The sequence below is a fragment of the Homarus americanus genome, unplaced genomic scaffold (assembly GCF_018991925.1).
Source record: "Homarus americanus isolate GMGI-L3 unplaced genomic scaffold, GMGI_Hamer_2.0 scaffold367, whole genome shotgun sequence".
Taxonomy (NCBI): domain Eukaryota; kingdom Metazoa; phylum Arthropoda; class Malacostraca; order Decapoda; family Nephropidae; genus Homarus; species Homarus americanus.
The window spans coordinates 18013724-18036232 of record NW_024743709.1 but is presented as its reverse complement, the minus strand read 5'-3'; the positions used below and the strand labels follow the sequence as shown (position 1 = coordinate 18036232).

General features: G+C 39.3%; 1 protein-coding gene across 1 annotated transcript in view; it reads left to right on the top strand.

The window, feature by feature from the left end:
* LOC121877300 (follistatin-related protein 1-like) overlaps positions 1-21757 on the top strand; it is a 51275-nt gene extending 29518 nt beyond the window's left edge. Inside the window, exons 4-10 of the mRNA XM_042382977.1 lie at positions 6896-7068; positions 11704-11788; positions 15334-15571; positions 17848-17876; positions 19597-19707; positions 20061-20124; positions 20672-21757. Coding sequence (XP_042238911.1) covers positions 6896-7068; positions 11704-11788; positions 15334-15571; positions 17848-17876; positions 19597-19707; positions 20061-20124; positions 20672-20972 — 1001 coding nt within the window. The 3' untranslated portion in view covers positions 20973-21757. The remainder of the gene's footprint in view (positions 1-6895; positions 7069-11703; positions 11789-15333; positions 15572-17847; positions 17877-19596; positions 19708-20060; positions 20125-20671) is intronic.
* The last annotated feature ends 752 nt before the right edge of the window (positions 21758-22509 follow it).

Below are 22509 nucleotides of genomic sequence, written 5' to 3'. Positions count from 1 at the left end.
CTACTTTCGAAAGTAGATAAATTTTCTACTTTCGGGAAAGTAGATTATCGACTTCTCGATGGTAGATTGAATATTGTGGGAAATATTACCTAATTTTGCGAAGTAGATTATCATAGAAAACGGGAAATTTGTATCATAAAATGGGAAATATCTACTTTCGGAAAGTTGGTTATCTACTTTTCTGAAAAGTAGATAGATTTCTACTTCGGAAAGTAGATTGTCGACTTTTCGGGGAGTAGATTTTTCAATTTGGAAATATTACGTAATTTTTGCGATGAATTATCATAGAAACGGGAAATTTGTATCATAAAACTGGGAAATATCTACTTTCCGGGAAAGTTGGTTATCTACTTTCCGAAAAGTAGATAGATTTTCCCATTTCTGTGAAGTACAGATAATCTACTTTGAAATGTAAATATTTCGAAAAGAAATCATCAATCTACTTCCCGTCGATAATCTACTCCAAAAAGTAGAAAATATCTTCTTTCGCGAAATAGATAACCAACTTTCCGAAAGTAGATATTTCGTTTTATGATACATTCCGTTTCTATGATAATCTACTTAGAAAATTAAATATTTCCCAAAAGTCGATAATCTACTTCCCAAAAGTGATAATCTACTTTCGAAAAGTAGATAATCTACTTTCGGGAAAGTAGATATATTTCCCGGAAGTAGATATTTTCTCACTATGATAAATTTCCCGTTTTCTATGATAAATAACCAACTTTCCCAGAAAGTAGATATTTCCCATTTTCTGTGATACAAATTTCCCGTTTTCTATGATAATCTACTTCAAAATTAGTATATTCTAAAATCGATAATCTACTTTCCCGAAAGGTAGATAAACTACTTTTCGGGAAAAGATAATAACTTTCGGAAAGTAGATATTTCCCATTTTCCATGATTAAAATTTCCCGTTTTCTATGATAAGTAGATAACCAACTTTCCCAGAAAGTAGATATTTCATTTTTCTGTGATACAAATTTCCGTTTTCTGATAATCTACTTCGGAAAATTAGGTAATATTTCAAAAGTCGATTATCTACTTCCTAAAAAGTAGATAATCTACTTTCGGGGAAAATAGATAACCAACTTTCCCGGAAAGTAGATATTTCCATTTCCATGATTAAAATTTCCTTTCTATGATGAAAAGAAAATAACCAACTTTCCCAGAAAGTAGATATTTCCCATTTCTGTATTTCAAATTTTCCGTTTTTCATGATGAATCTGGAAAATTAGGTAATATTTCAAAGTCGATAATCTTACTTCCCCAAGTCGATAATTACTTTCCCGAAATGAAATATCTACTTTCGGGAAGTGGATAAGCAACTTTCCCGGATGGTGAATATTTCCCATTTATTATGATACAAATTTCCCGTTTTCTTGATAATCTACTTCGCAAAATTAGGTAATATTTCCCCCAAATTCGAAAATCTGCTTCCCCGAAAGTCACGAAATGAAAAAGCGTTCTACTTTTCGGGAAAGTAGATAACCAGCGTTGTGAATATTCCCGGTACATTTTTTCCGTTTTCTATGATAATCTACTTCGCAAAATAAAATATTTCCCCAAAATTAAATCTACTTCCCGAAAAATCTACTTTCGAAAAGTAAAAATCTATCTACTATTTGAAAGTGAATGACATTTCCGGAAGGTTATGACTGAAATCCGTTTTATGATACAAATTTCCGTTTTTTGTAATTAAATTTCCGTTTTTATGACAAATTCCGTTTTCTTGATGTCTACGCGTTATCACTTCGAGTCAATCTACTCGAAAAGTGAAAATCTATCTACTTTCTGGTAGATAACCTTTCGGAAAGTAGATATTTTCCGTTTTTATGATACAATTTCCGTTTTCGATATTTTCGCAAAATTAGGTAATATTCCCAAAATTCGAAAATCTACTTCCCCGAAAATCGATAATCTACCGAAAAGTGAAAATCTATCTACTTTTCGAGTAGATAATTTTCAAGTAGATATTTTGTTTTATGATACAAATTTCCGTTTTCTATGATAATCTACTTCGCAAAATTGGGTAATATTTCCCCAAATTCGAAAATCTACTTCCCCGAAAATTCGATAATCTACTCCGAAATTGAAAATCTGTCTACTTTTCGGGAAGTAGATAACAACTTTCGGAGGTAGATATTTCCAGTTTTATGATCGAAATTTCCGTTTTCTGTGATAATCTGCTTCGCAAAGTGGTGTAATTTTCCCCAAAATTCGAAATCTGCTTCGAGAAAAGTCGATAATCTCTTTCCGAAAATGAAAATATCTACTTTTTCGGGAAAGTAGATAACTACTTCGGTAGTATTTCCGATTTTTTGGATGCAAATTTCCGTTTTCAATAATCTACTTCGCAAATTAAAGAATATTTCCCAAAATTAAATCACTTTCGAGAAAAGTCGACAATCTACGAGTGAAAATCTACTAGGAAGTAGATATATTTCGGAAATAACTTTTTTATGATACTTTCCTTTCATGATTCTACTTCAAAATTTGTTATTTCCTCAAAATTAAATCTACTTGAGTCGATAATCTACTTTTCGAAAAGTGAAAATCTATCTACTTTTTAGGAAGTGACAACTTTCGGAAAGTAGATATTTCCGTTTTTATGATACAAATTTCCGTTTCTGTGATAATCTACTTCGCAAAATTAAAGGAACTATTTCCCCAAAGTGAAATCGAAAGGGATCACTTCGAAAAGTGAAATCTATCTACTTTTCGGGAAAGTAGATAAATAACTTTCGGAAATAGATATTTCCCCATTTTTATGATACAAATTCAGATAATCTAAGAATTGGGTAATATTTCACAAATTCAAAATCTACTTCCGAGGTCGATAATCTACTTTCACGAAAGTGAAAATCTATCTACTTTTGGGAGAATAGTCCTTTCGGAAAGTGGATGTTTCCCGTTTTTATGATACAAATTTCCCGTTTTCTATGATAATCTGCTTCCAAAATTAGGTATTACAAAATTCGGAAATCTACTTCGAGAATTGATAATCTACTTTCGAAAGAGTGAAATCTATCTACTTTTCGGGAAATTAATAACCCTTTCCGGAAAGTAGATATTTCCGTTTTTTATGATACAAATTTCCGTTTTCTATGATAATCTACTTCGCAAAATTAGGTAATATTTCCCACAAAATTCGAAACTACTTCGAGGAAAGTCGATAATCTACTTTCGAAAAGTGAAAATCTATCTACTTTTCGGGAAAGTGAATAACCACTTCGGAAAGTAGATATTTCCGTTTTATGATACAAATTTCCGTTTTCTATGATAATCTACTTCGCAAAATTAGGTAATATTTCCAAAATTCGAAAAAATCTATCCCGGAAAGTCGATAATCTACTTTCCCGAAAAGTAGAAATCTATCTACTTTTCGAGGTAGATAACCAACTTTCCCGGAAAGTAGATATTTCCTGTTTTTTATGATACAAATTTCCGTTTTCTGTGATAATCTACTTCGCAAAATTAGGTAATATTTCCATAAAATTCGAAAATCTACTTCCGAGAAATCGATAATCTCCCGAAAAGTAGAAAATCTATCTACTTTTCGGGAAAGAACCAACTTTCCGGAAAGTAGATATTTCCTGTTTTTGTGATACAAATTTCCTGTTTTCTATAATAATCTACTTCGGAAAATTAGGTAATATCAAAAGTCGATAATCTACTTCCCCAAAAGTCGATAATCTACTTTTCGAAAGATAATCTACTTCGGGAAAGTAAATAATCAACTTTCGGAAAGTAGATATTTCCCATTTTCTATGATAAAAATTTCGTTTTCTATGATAAGTAGATAACCAACTTTCCCCAGAAAGTAGATATTTCCCATTTTCTGTGATACAAATTTCCGTTTTCTATGATAATCTGCTTCGGAAAATTAGGTGATATTTCAAAAGTCGATAATCTACTCTCAAAGTCGATAATCCACTTTTTCGAAAAGTAGATAATCTACTTTCGGGGAAAGAGATAACCAACTTTCCCGGAAAGTAGATATTTCCATTTTCTGTGATAAAATTTCCTGTTTTTATGATAGTAGATAACCAACTTTCCCAGAAAGTAGATATTTCCCATTTTCTGTGATACAAATTTCCGTTTATGATTATCTACTTCGGAAAATTAGGTAATATTTCCCCAAAAGTCGATAATCTACTTCCCCAAAAAGTCGATAATCTACTTTCCAGAAAAGTAGATACTTACGATCTTACCATTCTTTCCTTTGGAACCCTTTTGTTTTCAACTTTTTTATTAGGATTATTATAAAGAAAGAAAAACTATTTTTTCATTTATACGACACATTGGGTTACTATACAAATATTTATTGTAATGATTGACACCAGGTTACTGCTAGGTTAGGTTGCCCTTATGGTACTGTGGGTATGAGATGTTTGGTTCACACTCAGGATGGGATGGAGAAAGGAAACTCACAATGTGCTCTCTATATACATGTTGTATTGGATGTACAATGCAGCTTGGTGCTGGGAAGGCAGCATGGTTACAAGCGTGATGTAGAGAGAGCTGGTTGGTGAGGACCAGAGAAGGACAGCTTGTGGGTCGCCATGCTCGCCAGCGGGAGAGCACTGCCAGGCAGGCGGAGGAGGAGGCTGCCAGGCAGGCGGAGGTGTTGCTGGCTGGTTGGTGTAGGTAGAGAGAGAGATCACCACGAGGTCAGGTCTTAAATAGCGGGGGTAGGCGTGGCTTAGCAGTTGACCCCCGCTCCGTGGTGTATGGCGGCGCTGGTTGACCTAGACCACGAGGCATACACTGGGGAATTGGTGGGGTCGGCTAGGCAGCGACAAACAGCGTTTGTGGGGGAGAATTCCACTACAATACTCCCCCTTCCCTCCAGGCTGTGTAGGAGACTTGTTGTCTGCAGGGTTGCATAGCACATGTGAGGCAGAACGGGCGGTGCGTGCCTCATGTGAGACAACGGCGATGGCGTGGATGAGCCGGTCGCTGGGGACAACTGTCTAGATACACAATATCTGTGGGAGTAGAGAGGGAGAATAAGGGTGTGTGGAGCCGATGAATTTTGTGCTTCCCTCACGGCAGGTACCGAGTCGTCAGATGCGCCTGCTGGGGTGTGTGGGCCTGGGTCAGGAGCAGGGGCTGCGTCAGCAGAAGCGGATGAGGGCTCGTGACAGCAGCTGGGTCCACGACAGCAGCAGGGTGCAGGACATTAGCATGGAGTACCTGAGGGAGAAAAGAGGGGTGTGTGGGTCCGCACTCAGGAACAGAGGCCGCATCAGGGGCGGCAGGGGTTACTGCTGGGCCGGGGTCGGCGTCTGAGGCAGGACGGGTGTGCTGGGGTCGGTAGGACGTGGTGCTTGGGGGCAGGAAAAGGAGCTGGTGTCTGCTAGGAGAAACAGTGCTGCTCTAGGGTGTCTAACCTGTGGTGTAGAGACAGTAGTTGTAGAGCCGATGAGAGCTGCTTCTGTGTGGATAAGCCAGTCTTCCATGTTGCTTGAAGACTGGGAGCGTGATCAGTTTCTCCTCCATCCTGTGTGAGTGAGAATCTCCGGGAGTCACCATTTGTGGGGTATGAGATGTTTGGTTCACACTCAGGATGGGATGGAGAAAGGAAACTCACAATGTGCTCTCTATATACATGTTGTATTGGATGTACAATGCAGCTTGGTGCTGGGAAGGCAGCATGGTTACAAGCGTGATGTAGAGAGAGCTGGTTGGTGAGGACGCTCAGAGAAGGACAGCTTGTGGGTCGCCATGCTCGCCAACGGGAGAGAGGACCGCCAGGCAGGCGGAGGAGGAGGGGGTGTTGCTGGCTGCGGCTGTAGGTAGAAAGAGAGACAGATCACCACGAGGTCAGGTCTTAAATAGCGGGGGTAGGCGTGGCTTAGCAGTTGACCCCCGCTCCGTGGTGTATGGCGGCGCTGGTTGACCTAGACCACGAGGCATACACTGGGGAATTGGTGGGGTCGGCTAGGCAGCGACAAACAGCGTTTGTAGGGGAGAATTCCACTACAGTACTACAACCTGTGTACACAGGATCCCATAAAGGCGACCCAACCTGGATCATGCAAGGCTACCAGTGTACCTTGGTCGACGTGTCTCGCCTATCTCTACAGTAGGGGGCTCAGACAAGCCTCAGCACCCAGCCCTTGGCAGCCTCACAGTCCCTAGCAGTGACAGACAGACTTTGGTGTCATCACATAGCCTTTACTAGATGTACACAACTAGCAACTTATGAGCACCCCCTAGAAGCATCACGTAGACCTTATGGGAGCATCAATCAGCCTCCTCAGAGACACAAACATCATATATTCCCTTGAAGTTACACTACCTTGAAAATAATTTTTAACTAGTACAGTACATGTAAAAAAAGATACAATTCCAAAACTTTATCCAGAAGAAAAATTCATTGGTTACAAAGCAAATTGTAAACACGTAAAATATAAATTAATGATATTAAGGTACAGTAAAACCTCGATTAACCGACCACATGTGGGGGAAGAGGCCGACGGATAATACATAAAGTCTACGGAAATAAAACATACATTTTCAAAGTACCTTTCCCTAACCTACCTCATTTAAGTCCCTCTATTCATTTGTTTCTCACTCTTGATTTTTTTTTCATTTTTGCATTTCTTTGTGGTTCTTTATTACTATTATTATTATCATTATTAATATTATTACATTATCGCCCCCCCAGGCCCCGATGTGGGTCAGTGACCTGTGCCCGGGTGGGCTAATCCCCATAAAAAAATAAATAAATAAATAAATAAAATTAATAGAGGTTCGGGATTGACGGTTAAATCGAAAGTCGGTTAATCGAGGTTTTACTGTAATGTAATACGTATAGTATAGTATTGATGTGCTCATTGAATATGATGCCAACAAACAAATGCTAAATACAGCCATATTTTTGCAGATGATCCATGTGATACTGTGGAGTGCAGAGCTGGACGCGAGTGTGTGGTGAGCGAAGGTGCTGCCCATTGCCAGTGCATCCAGTCATGTCCTGATCGCTACGCCCCTGTCTGTGGCTCCGATGGCACCTCCTATGACACCCACTGTCTCCTTCACCGCCATGCCTGCCTTACAGTCAGTTAAATTGCCACACCAACTATTATCATTGGCACTACCTTACTAGCCATAAGATTATCATAACTTGTTTTTTTTCATCCAGTCTTTATATCGGTAAAATCAACTACTGTACTGTACACACATTAAAAAAAAGTACAGCACAGATTATGTGTGAAACAATATGGCACCACAGACGAGGGATAGTGGTACAGTATATGCGTGTTGGTCCTGTATTATGGTGGTAGCCCTGCTTTCCTTGCCTGGGGGTGTCCTCCCTACCAACCATCCCGGTACCTCGGGTGATGTATGGATCATTACTGAAGTCAACACCCCCCCCCCCACTGTGCGATACTTTTTTTTACTGTGTTTACAGTAAAGTACTTAATATGCTGTACAGTATTTGATATACTGTGCTGTATATCAACTTATATACCTCTACCACCATCCAAATATACTGTAGAGGTTTTAAGATCACCATAATTATCTTTGCTGTTGTACAGTACAGTATACTGTATTTGCTATTTACCCAGGGTTCTCACAATATGTCCTGACATTTCATTTTTCCCAACTTTAAACATGATGTAATTACTGTACTGATTTATACAGCCTCTGTCATCCCCTTATAGCCATAATTTTCTCCCATTTTACCAGGGGTAATATTTTTTAAGGAAATTTATAACTCTGTTTAATGTGCAGAATAATGTCACCATGAGGTCATAATTCACACCTGACATACACTATGTAACCCCACATCACATTTTTAGTAATACAGTATATAGTCTGGATTTACGCAGCTTTGGTGAACGCGTTTGGTCATTACGCGGTGCCTTGCCAGAATTGAGATGCTTTAATTACGCGGTAAATTTGATCACTTATGCGGAGAGCAGCTGACGGTCCAGCCGCGCGCCATTTTGGATTCAAACCTCCCGCCATGCCTGACTACAAGCAGGGGGAAGTAGCATGGGGAGGGGTGCGCAGCATGTCGCTGTTGTGTTATCAGTGACGTCATATGACGTATCGGACTGTGAATGGGCTATGCATCCTTACCTCCCTCCCCCGCTAGCTGTGATGATTGGTTTAATGTAATGTGACGTGCCCTGCCACGAGAGGGAAGAAGTCGCTGACCTAGCAGGGCCTGTCTCATTGTTCTCAGTCCGCATATGCAGTTTTCTCTTGTGCCCGCTATTCCCCTCACAACTCACAATGGCTTCCGCGGGACCCCCACCACCAGAGAAAAACATTGAAATACCTGGACCAAGCCATGATTGTGTGAAGGAAATCATCGAGTTGGGGGAGAAAATTAAGCTCATCCTTAACAGCGACCCAGACAAGCATCGGTATGAAGCGTCTAATAACCATCTGACGAATGTTATGGAGCCGTACAGTGGGGTATGCTATAACGAACGGATCCTACTACGAATATTCCTATAACGAACGGTTTTACCTATAAAATTGAGAATGCTATAACGAACGCAACTCCTACAACGAACGCGGATGAATACCGGACTATTTCGCCTGGCGCATGAATATTGTTGTACCGCGACCCACAACAAGAGCGTCAGGCGCCATCTTTGTCTCATTGTGTAGCCAGTGCACCACTGTTATTGTTGAAATTTCGTGTTTTGATGTGGAAATAGAGTTATTTGTATAAATATTTTGTTATACAAGTGTACAATTGTGACAATGAATCGTTCAAAGCGAGTGAGAAAGCTCATAACTCTTGAAACTAAGAAAGAAATCATAAAGAAACGTGAGGATGGAACAAGCATTGCGAAACTTAGTGATGAGTATGGGATGGCTAAATCGACTATATGTACGATTTTAAAGAATAAAGAGGAGTTGCAAACAGTGCAAGTGGCTAAGGGAATCTCTAGACTTAGCAAAGCAAGGTGTAATGTGATTGAGGGGATGGAAAATTTACTCTTAGTGTGGATAAAGGAGAAAGAAATGGCAGGTGATAGCATTAGTGAAGCTATAATTTGTGAGAAGGCCAGACAATTGTTTGAGGACCTTAAAGCCAAGACTCCCAGTGCAAGTGATAGTGATGTGCCAGTGTTTATGGGTACCAAGGGGTGGTTTACTGTGATGAAACTGGACTATTTTGGAAAAAAATGCCTCGCCGTACATACATTACCAAGGAGGAAACTTCTGTCCCTGGCCATAAGCCAATGAAAGACAGGCTTACCCTCCTTCTTTGTGCTAATGCTTCTGGTGACTGCAAAATAAAGCCACTCCTTGTGTACCATGCAGAAAACCCCAGAGCTTTAAAAAACACTAGGAAGACCCGCCTTGGTGTTATGTGGTGGTCAAACCCAAAGGCTTGGGTGACCAGGAATTTATTCTCTGAGTGGGTGATTGAGGTGTTTGGACCCAGTGTTCGGGAATACCTCAGGGAGAATAATCTTCCACTAAAAGCTTTGTTGGTGATGGACAATGCACCAGCCCACCCTCATAATTTGATGGTTGAATTGCCAGAGGAGTTGAACTTCATCACTGTGCACTTCTTGCCACCCAACACAACACCTCTCATCCAGCCCATGGATCAACAGGTAATTTCTAACTTTAAGAAGCTGTACACAAAGGCACTGTTTAGAAAATGTTTTGCGTCCACTTCTTCCAGTGATGTTAGCTTGAAGGAATTTTGGAAGAGTCACTTCAATATAGCAGATGCTGTATTTTTAATTACCTCAGCCTGGAAAGAGGTTACTGTGAGGTGTCTTTGTGCTGCTTGGAGGCCATTGTGGCCTGAATGTGTCCTTCAAAGAGACTTTGAAGGCTTCGAAGAGTTAGAAGAAGAGGCTGTTGTTCATGAAATTGTGGCTCTGGGCAATTCCATGGGCCTGGAAGTGGATGATGATGATGTTGAGGAGTTGGTGGAAGAGCACAGTAAGGAATTGTCCACTGAGGAGCTGCTTGAGCTTCACAAAGAGGAAAACGAGACACTGAAGCGGAGCTTAACTTCTGAGGAGTCAGGGGAGGAGGAGGACAAGGAGGAAAGCCGCATCATTCCAGCCAAAGATCTCAAGGATGCGTTCTTTTGCTGGAGCAAACTGTCCAAGCTTGCTGAGGATTAACATCCTGATGTTGGTTCTGTGCAAAAGGCCATCAGTGTGTTCAATGACAATGTTATGAACTACTTTTGGAAGGTCCAGAAATCAAGGTTGAAGCAGCCAACCCTGGATACCTTCTTTACAAAGATAACAAAAGAACATACAGACAAAGTGCCTGTGAGACAGTCACCAAAGAGGGCTAGGAAGGATGACTCCTCTCCTTCCACCTCTTCTCAATAATTCTCTCCTCCCCCCTCCCTCCTGTCCTGAATGCTGAACAACACTAAGGTAAGATAAAGTACCGTATTTTTTACATTTTCCACATAATTTTTTCAGTGTTAAGTGGTTGTATTTGGGGGCCTGGAACGGATTAATCCTATAATGAACGAATGCTATAACGAACGAGGTTCTGGAACCAATTACGTTCGTTATAGCATACCCCACTGTATATCCAGATCTATCTCGACCACATCAATGCTAGTCTTCAACCCACCACAACCACAGCCAGCCCAAGTCAGTGATAGTGACGATATGGACTTTGAGGGGGTTTGTCTGGGAGGCCCTGCAAACCTCTGCGAGTAGTGAAAGTGATTCACCGGAGGGCAACTAATCTGCCCCCTGCCTCGGAACCAGCCGCCATCCACGTGTGCCGACCCAGCTTTTCTACTAACGTTATTGTTAAAAAACCTAATATTATTGATATTTCTCTTAATTATTAATTATGTGTGCATACCATCATAAAATTAAGATGTTATTTTTACTACAACGTAGGTATTGTGTCGGCAAAAAGTGGAGTTTGGGGGTCGGCCCAGTCTCTATTTCAATTAATCCCATACGTTGTTATTTCATTTACGCGTTTCTCGTTTTATGCAGACCTCCATGGGTTCAATTGACCACGTAAATCCAAACTATACTGTACAGTACTGTATTAAACAACACCTGGGAGAATTAATAGAGATAACCCAAGAACATTTGCAGTTTTGGGCAGTGGTCACCAACCCTTAGACCAGGATTGAATGATTGATTAGTACTGTACTATACAGTACAAGGAATTCTGTCTTTCATTATTCTTAGCTACTACACATAACCCATTGTTTTAGATACCTTTGTACAGTACATCATGTAATCATCAAAATTATCACACTACGTGCCTCACACTATTGCATCCAGGGTTCAATTCCCAGGTATGATCAGATGTGAGGGTATTATCCACTGTAACCCTCCCGTACATTATGGGTCTTCTCTAGGTGTTCACGTTTCCTCCAGTACTTATACTGTACTGGACAATAAAGATCATTAGAATAGACCAACCTCCCAACCAGCTTGTAAGCTGATGTATGGTAAAATGGTAAAAAATAAATAAATAAATTAACACCACCTTGTACTCCTATGATTTGGACCTTAGTTCCTCTCCAGTACTTAACTGCAGGCTAGTTATAATTTTGAGGGCCAAAATTTTAAATCAAAGTGCACCCACTTTAATTTAAGGTTCATCAACATCACTCATATTACACTTAGTATGCATAATAAATACATTACATTATAATCAGTACTGTGTAATCCTTGACTGTTATAGTGACTAACTGGTTGTGTATGGTTGCAGGGGAATCACATCAAAGTCGTGCACAAAGGAATCTGCAAGAAGGTCAAACAGGTGAAGAAAAAAACAGTGAAAATAGAGGATCCAGGTAAAAAAAAAATCCTTTCACATTTCTTGGCTATGTAGTACAGTATTACATACATACTCTCCAAGAATGCATAGTGTACTGCAATACAGTACACTATATGATTTTATGCACAGTACAGTACTGTATATCCATGTACAATTCTACTCAATATCTTGGCTATGGCATACAAGTATAATATAAGTAAATGCATGTAAAGTATGTTTTCTTCATTTTAAGGTTACCTTAAAATCTGTCTCTTTTTCAGTCTGCCCATCAAGTTAAATTTACCCAATGAATATAAGAAAAGTCTACTAGTAGTGTATGGTGTGATAATTGATTGGATATAACTCATGCTTTCTGTCCTGTGGGTCACTGGTTTGCATCTGGGTCACCCCTAATCCACTCAGCTCTGAAGGGGCACCTAATTTACAGTTTGGGAAAGCGAAATCAGTCAACAGCAGTACTTAGTGTTTAGACTACAGTGTGCTGTACCTGTACTGCCCCTAATGGGTGTCAGACCTTTGATGCGTACTTTTAATTTTCATTACTTGTAGTCAGTGGTGAGCAGCAACACATAAAACTTTTAATGCTAAGAAGAGGGAAGTTCTGGGGTCATTCTGTATTGAGTATCGGCAAGGTTTCGCTGAAAGTTGAGGGTAGGAGTGCCAGGGGAAGGCAGAGACTGGGATGGATGAATGAAATTAAAAACTGGGTTCCCAGAGAGATACAAAACTTTACAGGATTGGTAAACACAGCCCGAAAACGTTTAGAGTGGAGGACTGTTGTCGCCAACCTTCAGATATGAGGACGGTACTCTGATTGATTGAGGCTGAGGTGGTTTGGAAATGTGGAAAGACTGGAGGAGACCAATTGGGTCAAAAGATACCTTAGTTTAATTGTGGAAGGGAGGAGAGCTAGGAGTAGGCCAAGAATGCCATGAAGAAAAGTTGTGAGATATGAGCTCAGAGATTGAACCTGATGAGAAAGGCTTCAAGAGATTGTACAACCTGGAGGAAAGCCAGGATGCTTGGAAAAAATACTATGATTGATCACTGAATGAGGAGCACAAATGAGACAGCAGCAGCCGAACCAATACAGGGACCATGCCCAAGGATTGAAAAGAGAATAGGTAAAAAAGAAATCGATAAAATAAAGAATGAAAAGGTGGATGAAAGCTCTGGAATATTTGCAGAAATGATGCTAAAAGCATCAGGTGATGTCAGTGTGTCAATGGTGACCGAATTGACTGATGGAATGTACTGTTCCAGACGATTTGTGGAAAATTATGTTCGTGAATACAGTACTTGATTGTAGGAATTACAGAGGCCTGAAGCTGTTAGACCAGGTTATGAAAGTTGTGGAATGAGTCATCAAGAAATTTATAAGGGAGAGGGTGGACATTAATGAAATCCTGTTTGGGTTTATGCCAAGTAGACGGACTACAGTTTAGAGGCAATATTTATGGTCAGTTTACTACAAAGGAAACATCTAGGGAAGTAGAGGAAATTGTACTTCATACTGTACTTGTAGACTTAGAGAAGGCATTTGACAGGGTATCACATGAAGTAGTAGTAAAGTGGACAATGAAAAAACAAGGGGTTGAGGAGTGTCTTATTCAAGTAGTCATGGCATTATACAAGGCTCAAAAACAGCTGTGAGAGTGAATGTTGGTGCAAGAGGCAGTATCCTGGGATCTTGTAATTGGTCTGCCCTGGGAGTAATTGTATGCTGTTGACTTAATGCTGATAGCAGGTAGGTATTGAAGAAGTAATGGAAAAATTTTAAAAGTGGAAGGACGGAATAGAGCCAAATGGCTTAAGAGTAAATGTAATTATTAGTGGCAAGGGTGAAGAACCTTTAATATAATAATTACCATGTGCTGTTTGTAAGAAAGGTGTTGGAAGCAACTTAATAATGTGCAGTAAGTGTGGAAAATGGATATACAAGAGGTGCAGTGGAGTGGATGAAAGACTGCAGGATGTTGTTGACTTTAAGTGTCCTGTACAAGTATGTGCACTTGTGCAGGTAATCATGTGGCCTTAGCAAGGCTAGAGAAACTCATCATTGGGGATATATCCCGATTGTATCAATGAGTTCTGTCACCTGGGTGACATGATCATTGCAGGAGGTGGTGCTAAAGCTAGCTCAGTTGCAAGAGTCAGAAGTGGCTGGAGGATGTTTAGGGAGTTGCTGCCTTTATTCAGTAAGAGGACCTTCCCTTCACTTGAAAGGAAAGATGTATGCAACTGGCATGAGAAGTGTGATGTTGTGTGACAGTGAAACATGGGCAGTTGAAGAGGATGACCAATACAGGCTTGAGTGAACTGAAATGAGAATGGCGAGGTGGCTGTACAAAGAGACACTGAGAAAGGAAACCCTGTTTACTGCAAGGGCAGCTGGGTATTGAGAGTATTGACACAGCTTTGTTTAGAGGTGGGCTGAGATGGTTTGGGCATGTGGAACGAATAGAGGAGACCAATTGGATCAAGAGATGCATGAGTCTGAATGTCAGGGGTAGACCAAGAATGACTTTAGAATTAATAACCTGATGAGAGAGACTACACAGCATGAGAGCTACCATTACACAATCATGAACTCTTGAAACTGTGGAAAATGGCCACAGAATGGTGATATTGATGATGTTAGCCTCGGTCTCTGATTATCTCCACTTCAATCATTAGACCTTCAAATATGCATTTTCACATCCTAACACCTTGAATCACTCTTGAACTAGTTCAGGCTGACTTGTTTCTCTAAGTTGAAATATGGAAGAAAATATCACATGCAGACCCTTTAAATCTTGGAGCAGAAATTTTGGAAAACCCCCGTTTACTATCACAAAAATTAAACATTCTGTAATTGTATACTGTATTGATACACATTAAAGAATTTTTTCTTAACTCCAAGCCTGATGTTCAATTAATGAGAAAACATAAATCATCAAAGGCAGACTGGATAACTCAATGAAATTAGCTGATGCCTTAACACAGAGTGGGTGTTGCCAGTGATTACACCCTACTTGGACAATTATATGTTTTAAGCACTCTTACCTAACCTAACCTGATCATTTAACTAAGATGGTAAAAGTCACATAACTCAGACAATCGTCCTAGTGGGATGACACCATCTCCAGTTCCCAGTCAATTCATTGGTTATACAATAACTTTAATGAGATTGTGAACAAACTAAATCAACACTAGTAAACTTAAATAAAATAATTTCGAGCTAAATACATGTACAGTATGAACACTATGGTTCCCTACCAAAACACTATAAATAGTGCTAAAAATAAAAAGATATGTACTCACCCACGAAGTTTTTAAGCAAAGTAAACAATAAGACCATATGTTTGGCAGAAGGTTAACACCAGAATACTATCAAGGTTGACCTGAGAAGAAAGGTGAGGTCTGAACTAGCTTGCCGAGTCTTCTCCTTATAATTTACTAGAGAGAAAAGCTTTGCTTCTGTTTTCCCTTTTAAGGTGATAATTGTAGTAGGGGAAGACAAACTAATCATACAAATAACCCTTGCCATATCCATATATTAAGATCTGTTATTCATTGCAGCTGTGTGCTACAGCAGCCAGCGTGATGCTCTTCTCCAGGTGGTGAAAAAGCACTGGCAGGACACTTTGGCTGACCAGCCCTGGCATGTGCCTGGCATGACATATCGAGAAAGTCTTTGGGGACGCTTTTTCACTTGTGATGGAGACAAAGATAATCATCTTAACTCTGATGAATTTCTTAATTGTACCATTGGTGCTTTCTTCATGGCACGTCCTGAGCAAGAGAGAGAACTCACCAGGTAATATATTATTACTACATTAGTGATATGTTAAGTTGTTGCTTATTACGGATAATATTATCCATAAGTAAAATACTGGACTATATTAAGTGTAATGTTAATACAGTACAGTACTTCACATTTAAGAAATTGGTTGTCATTATATATACTGTACATGTTTATATTTGGTTTGGCATGTACAGTATATAAACAATGCAGATACTGTATACAGTAAACCCTTGTTATTTGCGGGGGGTTAGGTGCCAAGGAATGACTTGAATACTGTACGCAAAACCACGAATAGCAACTTAAACTACTTTATACCTATACTAAACAACCGACCAGCCGCGGCAGCACTCATACCCTTTTACATTTCACTCCACTAGCAATGACACTAGGCAGTCTTTTAGGGGCCATTTCACATAGAAACACTAAAGTTTTGAGAGTACAACATGAGATGCTGCATGGGGCGACTCAATGTGTTGCGGGAAAAGGCTCACAAGCTAGCCACCATAGTCACCATTTGCTTACCGTGATTCGTCAAAATCGCGAATTGCAAACCAGCGAATGGCAATGGTCTACTGTACAGTATGCACATAAACAATGCAGGTACTGTACTGTATATAGACCATGCAGGTATACAACCAGTTTATACAGACTGTGCTGATAAAGTAATATCCCCATTAACCGGAATTGAAATTTTCCAGGATTTTCCGGAAAATTATGGCTTTGGGAATGATTTTCCGAGGGGCAAATTTTCTGAAAAATTCTGAGCAAATTTCCCTGATACCCGGAAAATTCCAGGGATGGGGGAGTTTTTCCGGGTTTGAGAGATGAAAATTGGGCGCGTTTTCTGGAAATTCCAAGAAAAATTTTCTGGTACCCGGAAAATTCCAGGGATGGGAATATTTTTCCGGGTACAGGAGATGATGTAATGGGCAATTTCTGGAACTTCTGAGAACATTTTTCCTTTACCCGGAAAATTCCAGGGATGGGGGATATTTTTCTGGGTTTGAGAAATGATGTGTAATGGGCAATTTCTGGAACTTACGAGAACGTTTTTTTGTAACCCAAAAAATTCTGGGAATGAGGTATTTTTTTCCTGGAAGTGCTCTGCACCAATTGTTTTGGCTAACGGAGATATCACTTTATACAGTCTACCTGGACAGTGCAGGTGCTGTACACAACAATGGTAGACAATAAGACAATTTAACAAAGGTTAACCAACAAAGCTATCAGATGCTTACCGGTATTGTACAGTATATTTTAAATTTCACGAAATGCTTACAAAATAATTCCTAACTATTCTAAAGTGACATATAGGGAGCACTGTCTTGATACACCGTGATGTACGGCTCCATAGCCTGCACCAGCCGGGTATGGAAGACTTCATAGCGGTCATCGTCATGGTCGTTGGAAAGGAAGAGCTTCAATTTCTCTGCACACTCGATGGCACCCTTAATAATCCTATGCGTTAACTTGTGTTCTTCTGAGATTGACGCACCATCTTCCTCTTCACTGACGTGATCATCTTCCAACATCTCGTCAGCAGTCATTTCAGGATCTCTGATCACCTCCAGGATGTCTTCGTTGGTGGTCTCGGAGAAGCCTTCAGCTGTAATACTGTGCGCAGCTTCTCTTGCAAGCAATTAATGTCAATGCCGCATCGAACTCACCAGTCATAAAGCCGACCCGCCTCACCCGTATGCCATGCAACACATGCCTCCATGCGTGACGCCTAATCAGCTATAGATAATAGCTATCCCATGCCTCACCAAGAAGTTTCATGGTTTGCTTGATGCTAAATTTCTTCCAAAACCGTTTGACTTAAGAACTTCTTGAGTCACCACCCCTGTTCCCTGGTTCCTCGCCGCTTACTCAGCGCATGTGTCACCCAGCTTAACTCATCTCTTGTGTTGCGCTATCGTCGTGAGCTTAACTTTTGCCGAGTATGCAGCTTTACATTGCAGATCAACCCTTCTGGTCCATGGGCTGGATTTACGACGTACTGTTGGGAGGCATGAAGACCACTTTTACGCTTGGGGTGACGATCCATGTTAGGTGGGCGAGTGGTCCTGCGCGCTGTCGGGCGAGAAACAAAATCTTGAATGGAAACATTTTTGCTCGCAGAATTTCTTCAGTCGGAATGAAACAGTCATCAAACCAGGAGAGCACAGAGAGAGAATATCCACGCCTTTATAAAGAAGGTCAGCCAGTGGATATTGACCCGGCACATGTCCACGTTTGTATGCAAGGGCTTATGGGCTGTGTGAATCACTCTATAACTTTGCTTACAGGTACCGGAGGTACGAAGATAAAGAGGACGGTGATGCGCCTTCTGCAACTTCCAATTTTAACCTGCTGGCAGACTGACAACAAAGGTCTGGAGGTAGTTTTTTCCAAAAAAGGCCGGATTCGCCCATGTTAAACACCTGGTCGCTAGTGAACTGCCTTCCTCCATAACCCCACGAAGAAAGCATAGGAAAATCTCTAGGCCGCCACACGTTAGCACTTTCTTCACCACCAATGCTGATACAGATATTGTTCCTCCTCTTAACCTATGCAGCCAACCAGAGGAAGCATTAGGCTGGTTTGGGTTCGTAATTCCCATCTTACGTGACACTGTTAAGCATAGTTCACGTACATGCATTTCTGAACAGATCGCGTCCACCTGAGGAATCAAATAACTCACAGCAACAAACCTTTAGCAGCACCTTTGTTCTGGCAATATTCTGATCATTGGAGGCACCTGCAGACTTTGTAATTCTCATGTGCTCTTTGATCTTGGCTGCACCTTTCATTAGGTACGTAATCGTAGGATTCGTTTCACTCCCATGCCATGCCATGATCAGCTTGACGGTTCTTTCTCTCCAAATCTTGAATTATCTGGCATTTCACTTCGTGAGCTTAGAACGGCGATCTTCGGCTTAGGCCAGGGTCCAGGCGAAAGGATTCTCTCAGGCGTGTCCGCAGAAGCTATTCTGCTAGAAACAATGGTTTAATGGAGCAAGTACCTGTGTGGCTCTGAGGGATGAACTGCCATAGGTCGAAGTGCCGCTCTTCTCTCCCTCCCCAAGGGTAGACACGCTATATTACTTAAACCAATTACAGCCAGTAAGCCAGGAGGGAGGAGGATGCATGGCCAATCACAGTCCGGAGCATGTCATATGACGCCACTGATAACGCAGAACAGAGACATGCACCGCGCAACTCATCATGCTGCTTGCCCAGGCTAGAGGCGGAGGGGCGAATCTAAAAATACGCCGAGGCCAGACACTTGCGGTATAGCGGGTAGATGAACCGCGGAAAGTGAAAAGTTCAACCGGCGAAAGGCACCGCCAGAAATGAGAAAAAAACGCCGGAAAGTGAATCGCTGCAAAACGGAAAGTGAAAGTGCGAAAGCGGGTAATACTGTATATATATATATATATTTCATTTTAGTCCATATAACACGCGGACTTTGAAATATAATCAACGCATTCACCGCATTTTTTCCTCATTTCAGTGTTTGGATACTTAACCATTCAACTGGTGTTAAAAGTGCCTCTCATATCTTTATTATGGCCTCTAAATGCACAGCAAGTGATAGTGCTACATCACAATAACGTTACAAAAATCGCAACATCACACTGGAACAAAAGATGAAAATCATAGCAAAGTTTGAGGCTGGTGAACGTGCAGTGGACATATTAATAATACACGTACAGTACAGTATAGTAAATATATTACCTGAGGTTACCACCTTGCAGTGCAATACAATACTGTAATGTGTACAAATTAATTAATCTTGTATTTGTATGAGTGAAAGATTTTTGAAATTTATATCAACATCATTTTGTATTTAGATGTATGTGCTTGTTTTACTTAAAACTTTGTAGAATTGCCTTTTTCATGGACTTACATTATTAACTGAACTGAAATTAATTATATTTGTCATAACATTAAACTAAACTTATTCATTAATATTCTTTAAAGTGAAAAATCTAATGCTGAGTTTGTTGATTATCTGTTACTCCTGTAATTACAATAAATATTTTGTGCAACAGAGCATTGTACAGATGCTATTGTGGATGTAGCAGACACCAATCGTGACTGGAGGCTTGATTTTGAGGAATTTACAACAATGCTTTCCCCTGACTTCCACCCAGCTCATAAGTGTGAGTACAGAACTGTACAGGATATACATTATGATAACTTTTATGTACACTCTTACCATAAACTTCTCAAACGCTATAAGCACAGTGCAATCTGAAAATGAACGAAGAATCTGAACCCATTCCCAGATGACGAGTCCCATTCTGCTTAATCTCATATCCATTGTGCCCAGGTGTTCGAGAAGTTTTTTGGAAGAGTGTACAATAAAAATTTATTATTATTACAAGCATCAAGCAATTCTATACTTAGACCATAAGTACTGTACAGTATATCTTTCATGTAAGTCAAATTTTATTATTAGTATGTCCTTATGAAATGATGCACAAATGTACTAATGCAATTTACTTCTCTACAGTGTGCTCACTGGATGGGAAGCAATACCTTGATGGGGAAGATGTTCATGTTGATGGAAACCACTGGTTAGTTAGCTGTTTCTCTAGTAATGTAACTTTAAGAAACCTAAATGGAGCTATGATACTGGATGTAAAGCAGCATTGTAGGATGCATACAACTGAAAAAATGTCCTCTTATATATGCATGACCCCACTGAACCTATTTTCATAAATTCTATTGCACCTTTGAAGAATTACAAATAATTTGTTTACTCTGTCCTAGATATTCCAAGGTTACACTCTCATTCTTTATTAGCAATGATAAGCGAGTTGCAGCAAATTTTGCCATGTTTCATTTTGCAACTTCTTTTCAGAGTAACAAACCTTTGTCTTCCTTTTAAAACTTTCTCAGATATGCCAGCCTTTATTCCACAATTAATAAGAAAATTACCAATGGAGTTAAAGTATCTTTACAGTGGTTGTAAGATATTTGTTTTCTTCCTTAATTACAATTTTTGGAGGAAACTATAATACAGTACTATACTGCTATTGGAAAAGATTAAAATACTTATATCCAACAGAGCATTTCCAAGTTATTATTTCTACTCTTAATAAACTTTATCTTTTATTACAGCATCTGCGCTGTGGGTAGCTGGGTGTGTACCTCTACAGATACCTCAAAAGACACCAACAAAAAGGATTTTGGTGTTCAGGCCTTTGATTATCTGGATGACACTGAAAACAAAATTGATAATGAGGATGATGACAGCTACAATGACTTAATTGATGATGATTATGATCTGTCAAGTGAAGATGATGATGATTATCTAATTGATGAGGAAGAAGATGAAGAATATCTAGAAGAACTTTTTGATGATCTGCTAGACAAGTTAAAAAGGCATCGCGAGCAGAAGCATCACCACAATTACCTGTAAAACACTCAGAAAGCTAACAGTGAAGAGATAGAGAGGCGCATACTGTACATCCACAACAGTTCAGGTACATGGGAGCTTATGTTTACTGTGTACATGTACTTTCAACTGCATGAAGCTTTTATTCTATTAAAATAACATTGCATCCTTATGCATCGACATGGGGTGATCTCGAAGTAGGAAAAGCCTCTGTTGAAGCCACATGTATCCACAAAATGTGTTTGGTCTTATGAAATGTTCATTTGGCCTTCCATGTTCACTGCACAACTTATCAACTCATATCTCTTTACTTTCCATATCAAGCTGTAATATTTCAGTTCCTACTTGTCACAAGATGCCTCTACTGTAAACACTATCTGGTGAGGAATGTGGTTAAGTTTAAACACAGCAAAAATTCAGTAACTCATTAAATTTACACAATTCTGAAACAGTGAAACTCATTAATTTATTACTTACATTCTTATGATTCAATTGCTTTGCTTTAAACATCCCCCAAAACTTAAGAGCTCAAGAGCTCCTTCAGTAATTATCTGAATCTTTGAGCATTTATTAATTTTTAGTCAGACCATTTTAAGTGCTTATCAGTCTCTTATCCATACTGTCTATATCATCATTGTACGTATAGGAATTTTTAATGGTTTCTATTTAGTATTGCTATGATTTAACATCCAGCAATCAGTTATACTAACACCCATTATACTTATTACCTTATCCATAAACATGAAACAAATACTGTATGGTGATGAACCACAAACTATGCATTCCTAATTTAATTACAGTATATACAGTACTTTTTTTTGTTATATATATATATATATATATACAGTATATATATATATATATATATATATATATATATATATATATATATATATATATATATATATATATATATATATATATATATATATATATATATATATATATATATATATATATATATATATATATATATATATATATATATATACTCACCCCTGAAGATGTTAATTACACAAAAAGCTTGGGAACCGTGTTTTTTTTCCTTGTGGTTATCAGCATATACCTGGATCATGCACACCTACAGTGATTTATTTGCATATATATATACAGTGCAGCACAGTACACCACATGCCACCATTTACTCTGAGAAAAAAATTACTTGCTATAAACACTAGAAGCATCATACAGTATTAGTTTTATATAAATACCTGTACAATATAAAGCTAATGCTATCCAGAGTCCTTTTGTTATTAACTTATGTTTTGTCTAAATCCATAATTGTAATTTATTCTTTTTCCTAATTTAGAACTTTCCTCTTAATCTGAATACCCTGTATAAACATCTACCCCTTGAAACACTTTCTACAAGGTGTATAGATAAAGGTGATTGTGTTAATCTGATTTTATGCTTACAAATATATTCTAATAAATCTTTAATACTTTTAGTCATTAATTTTATTCAAAAATCCTAAATTCATGATCTTTACTTTATAACCATGGAGTCTTCGAAGTTAAACCATGCTGGGGTGCACCTGTCGACCGGTAGCTTTATGTAATAC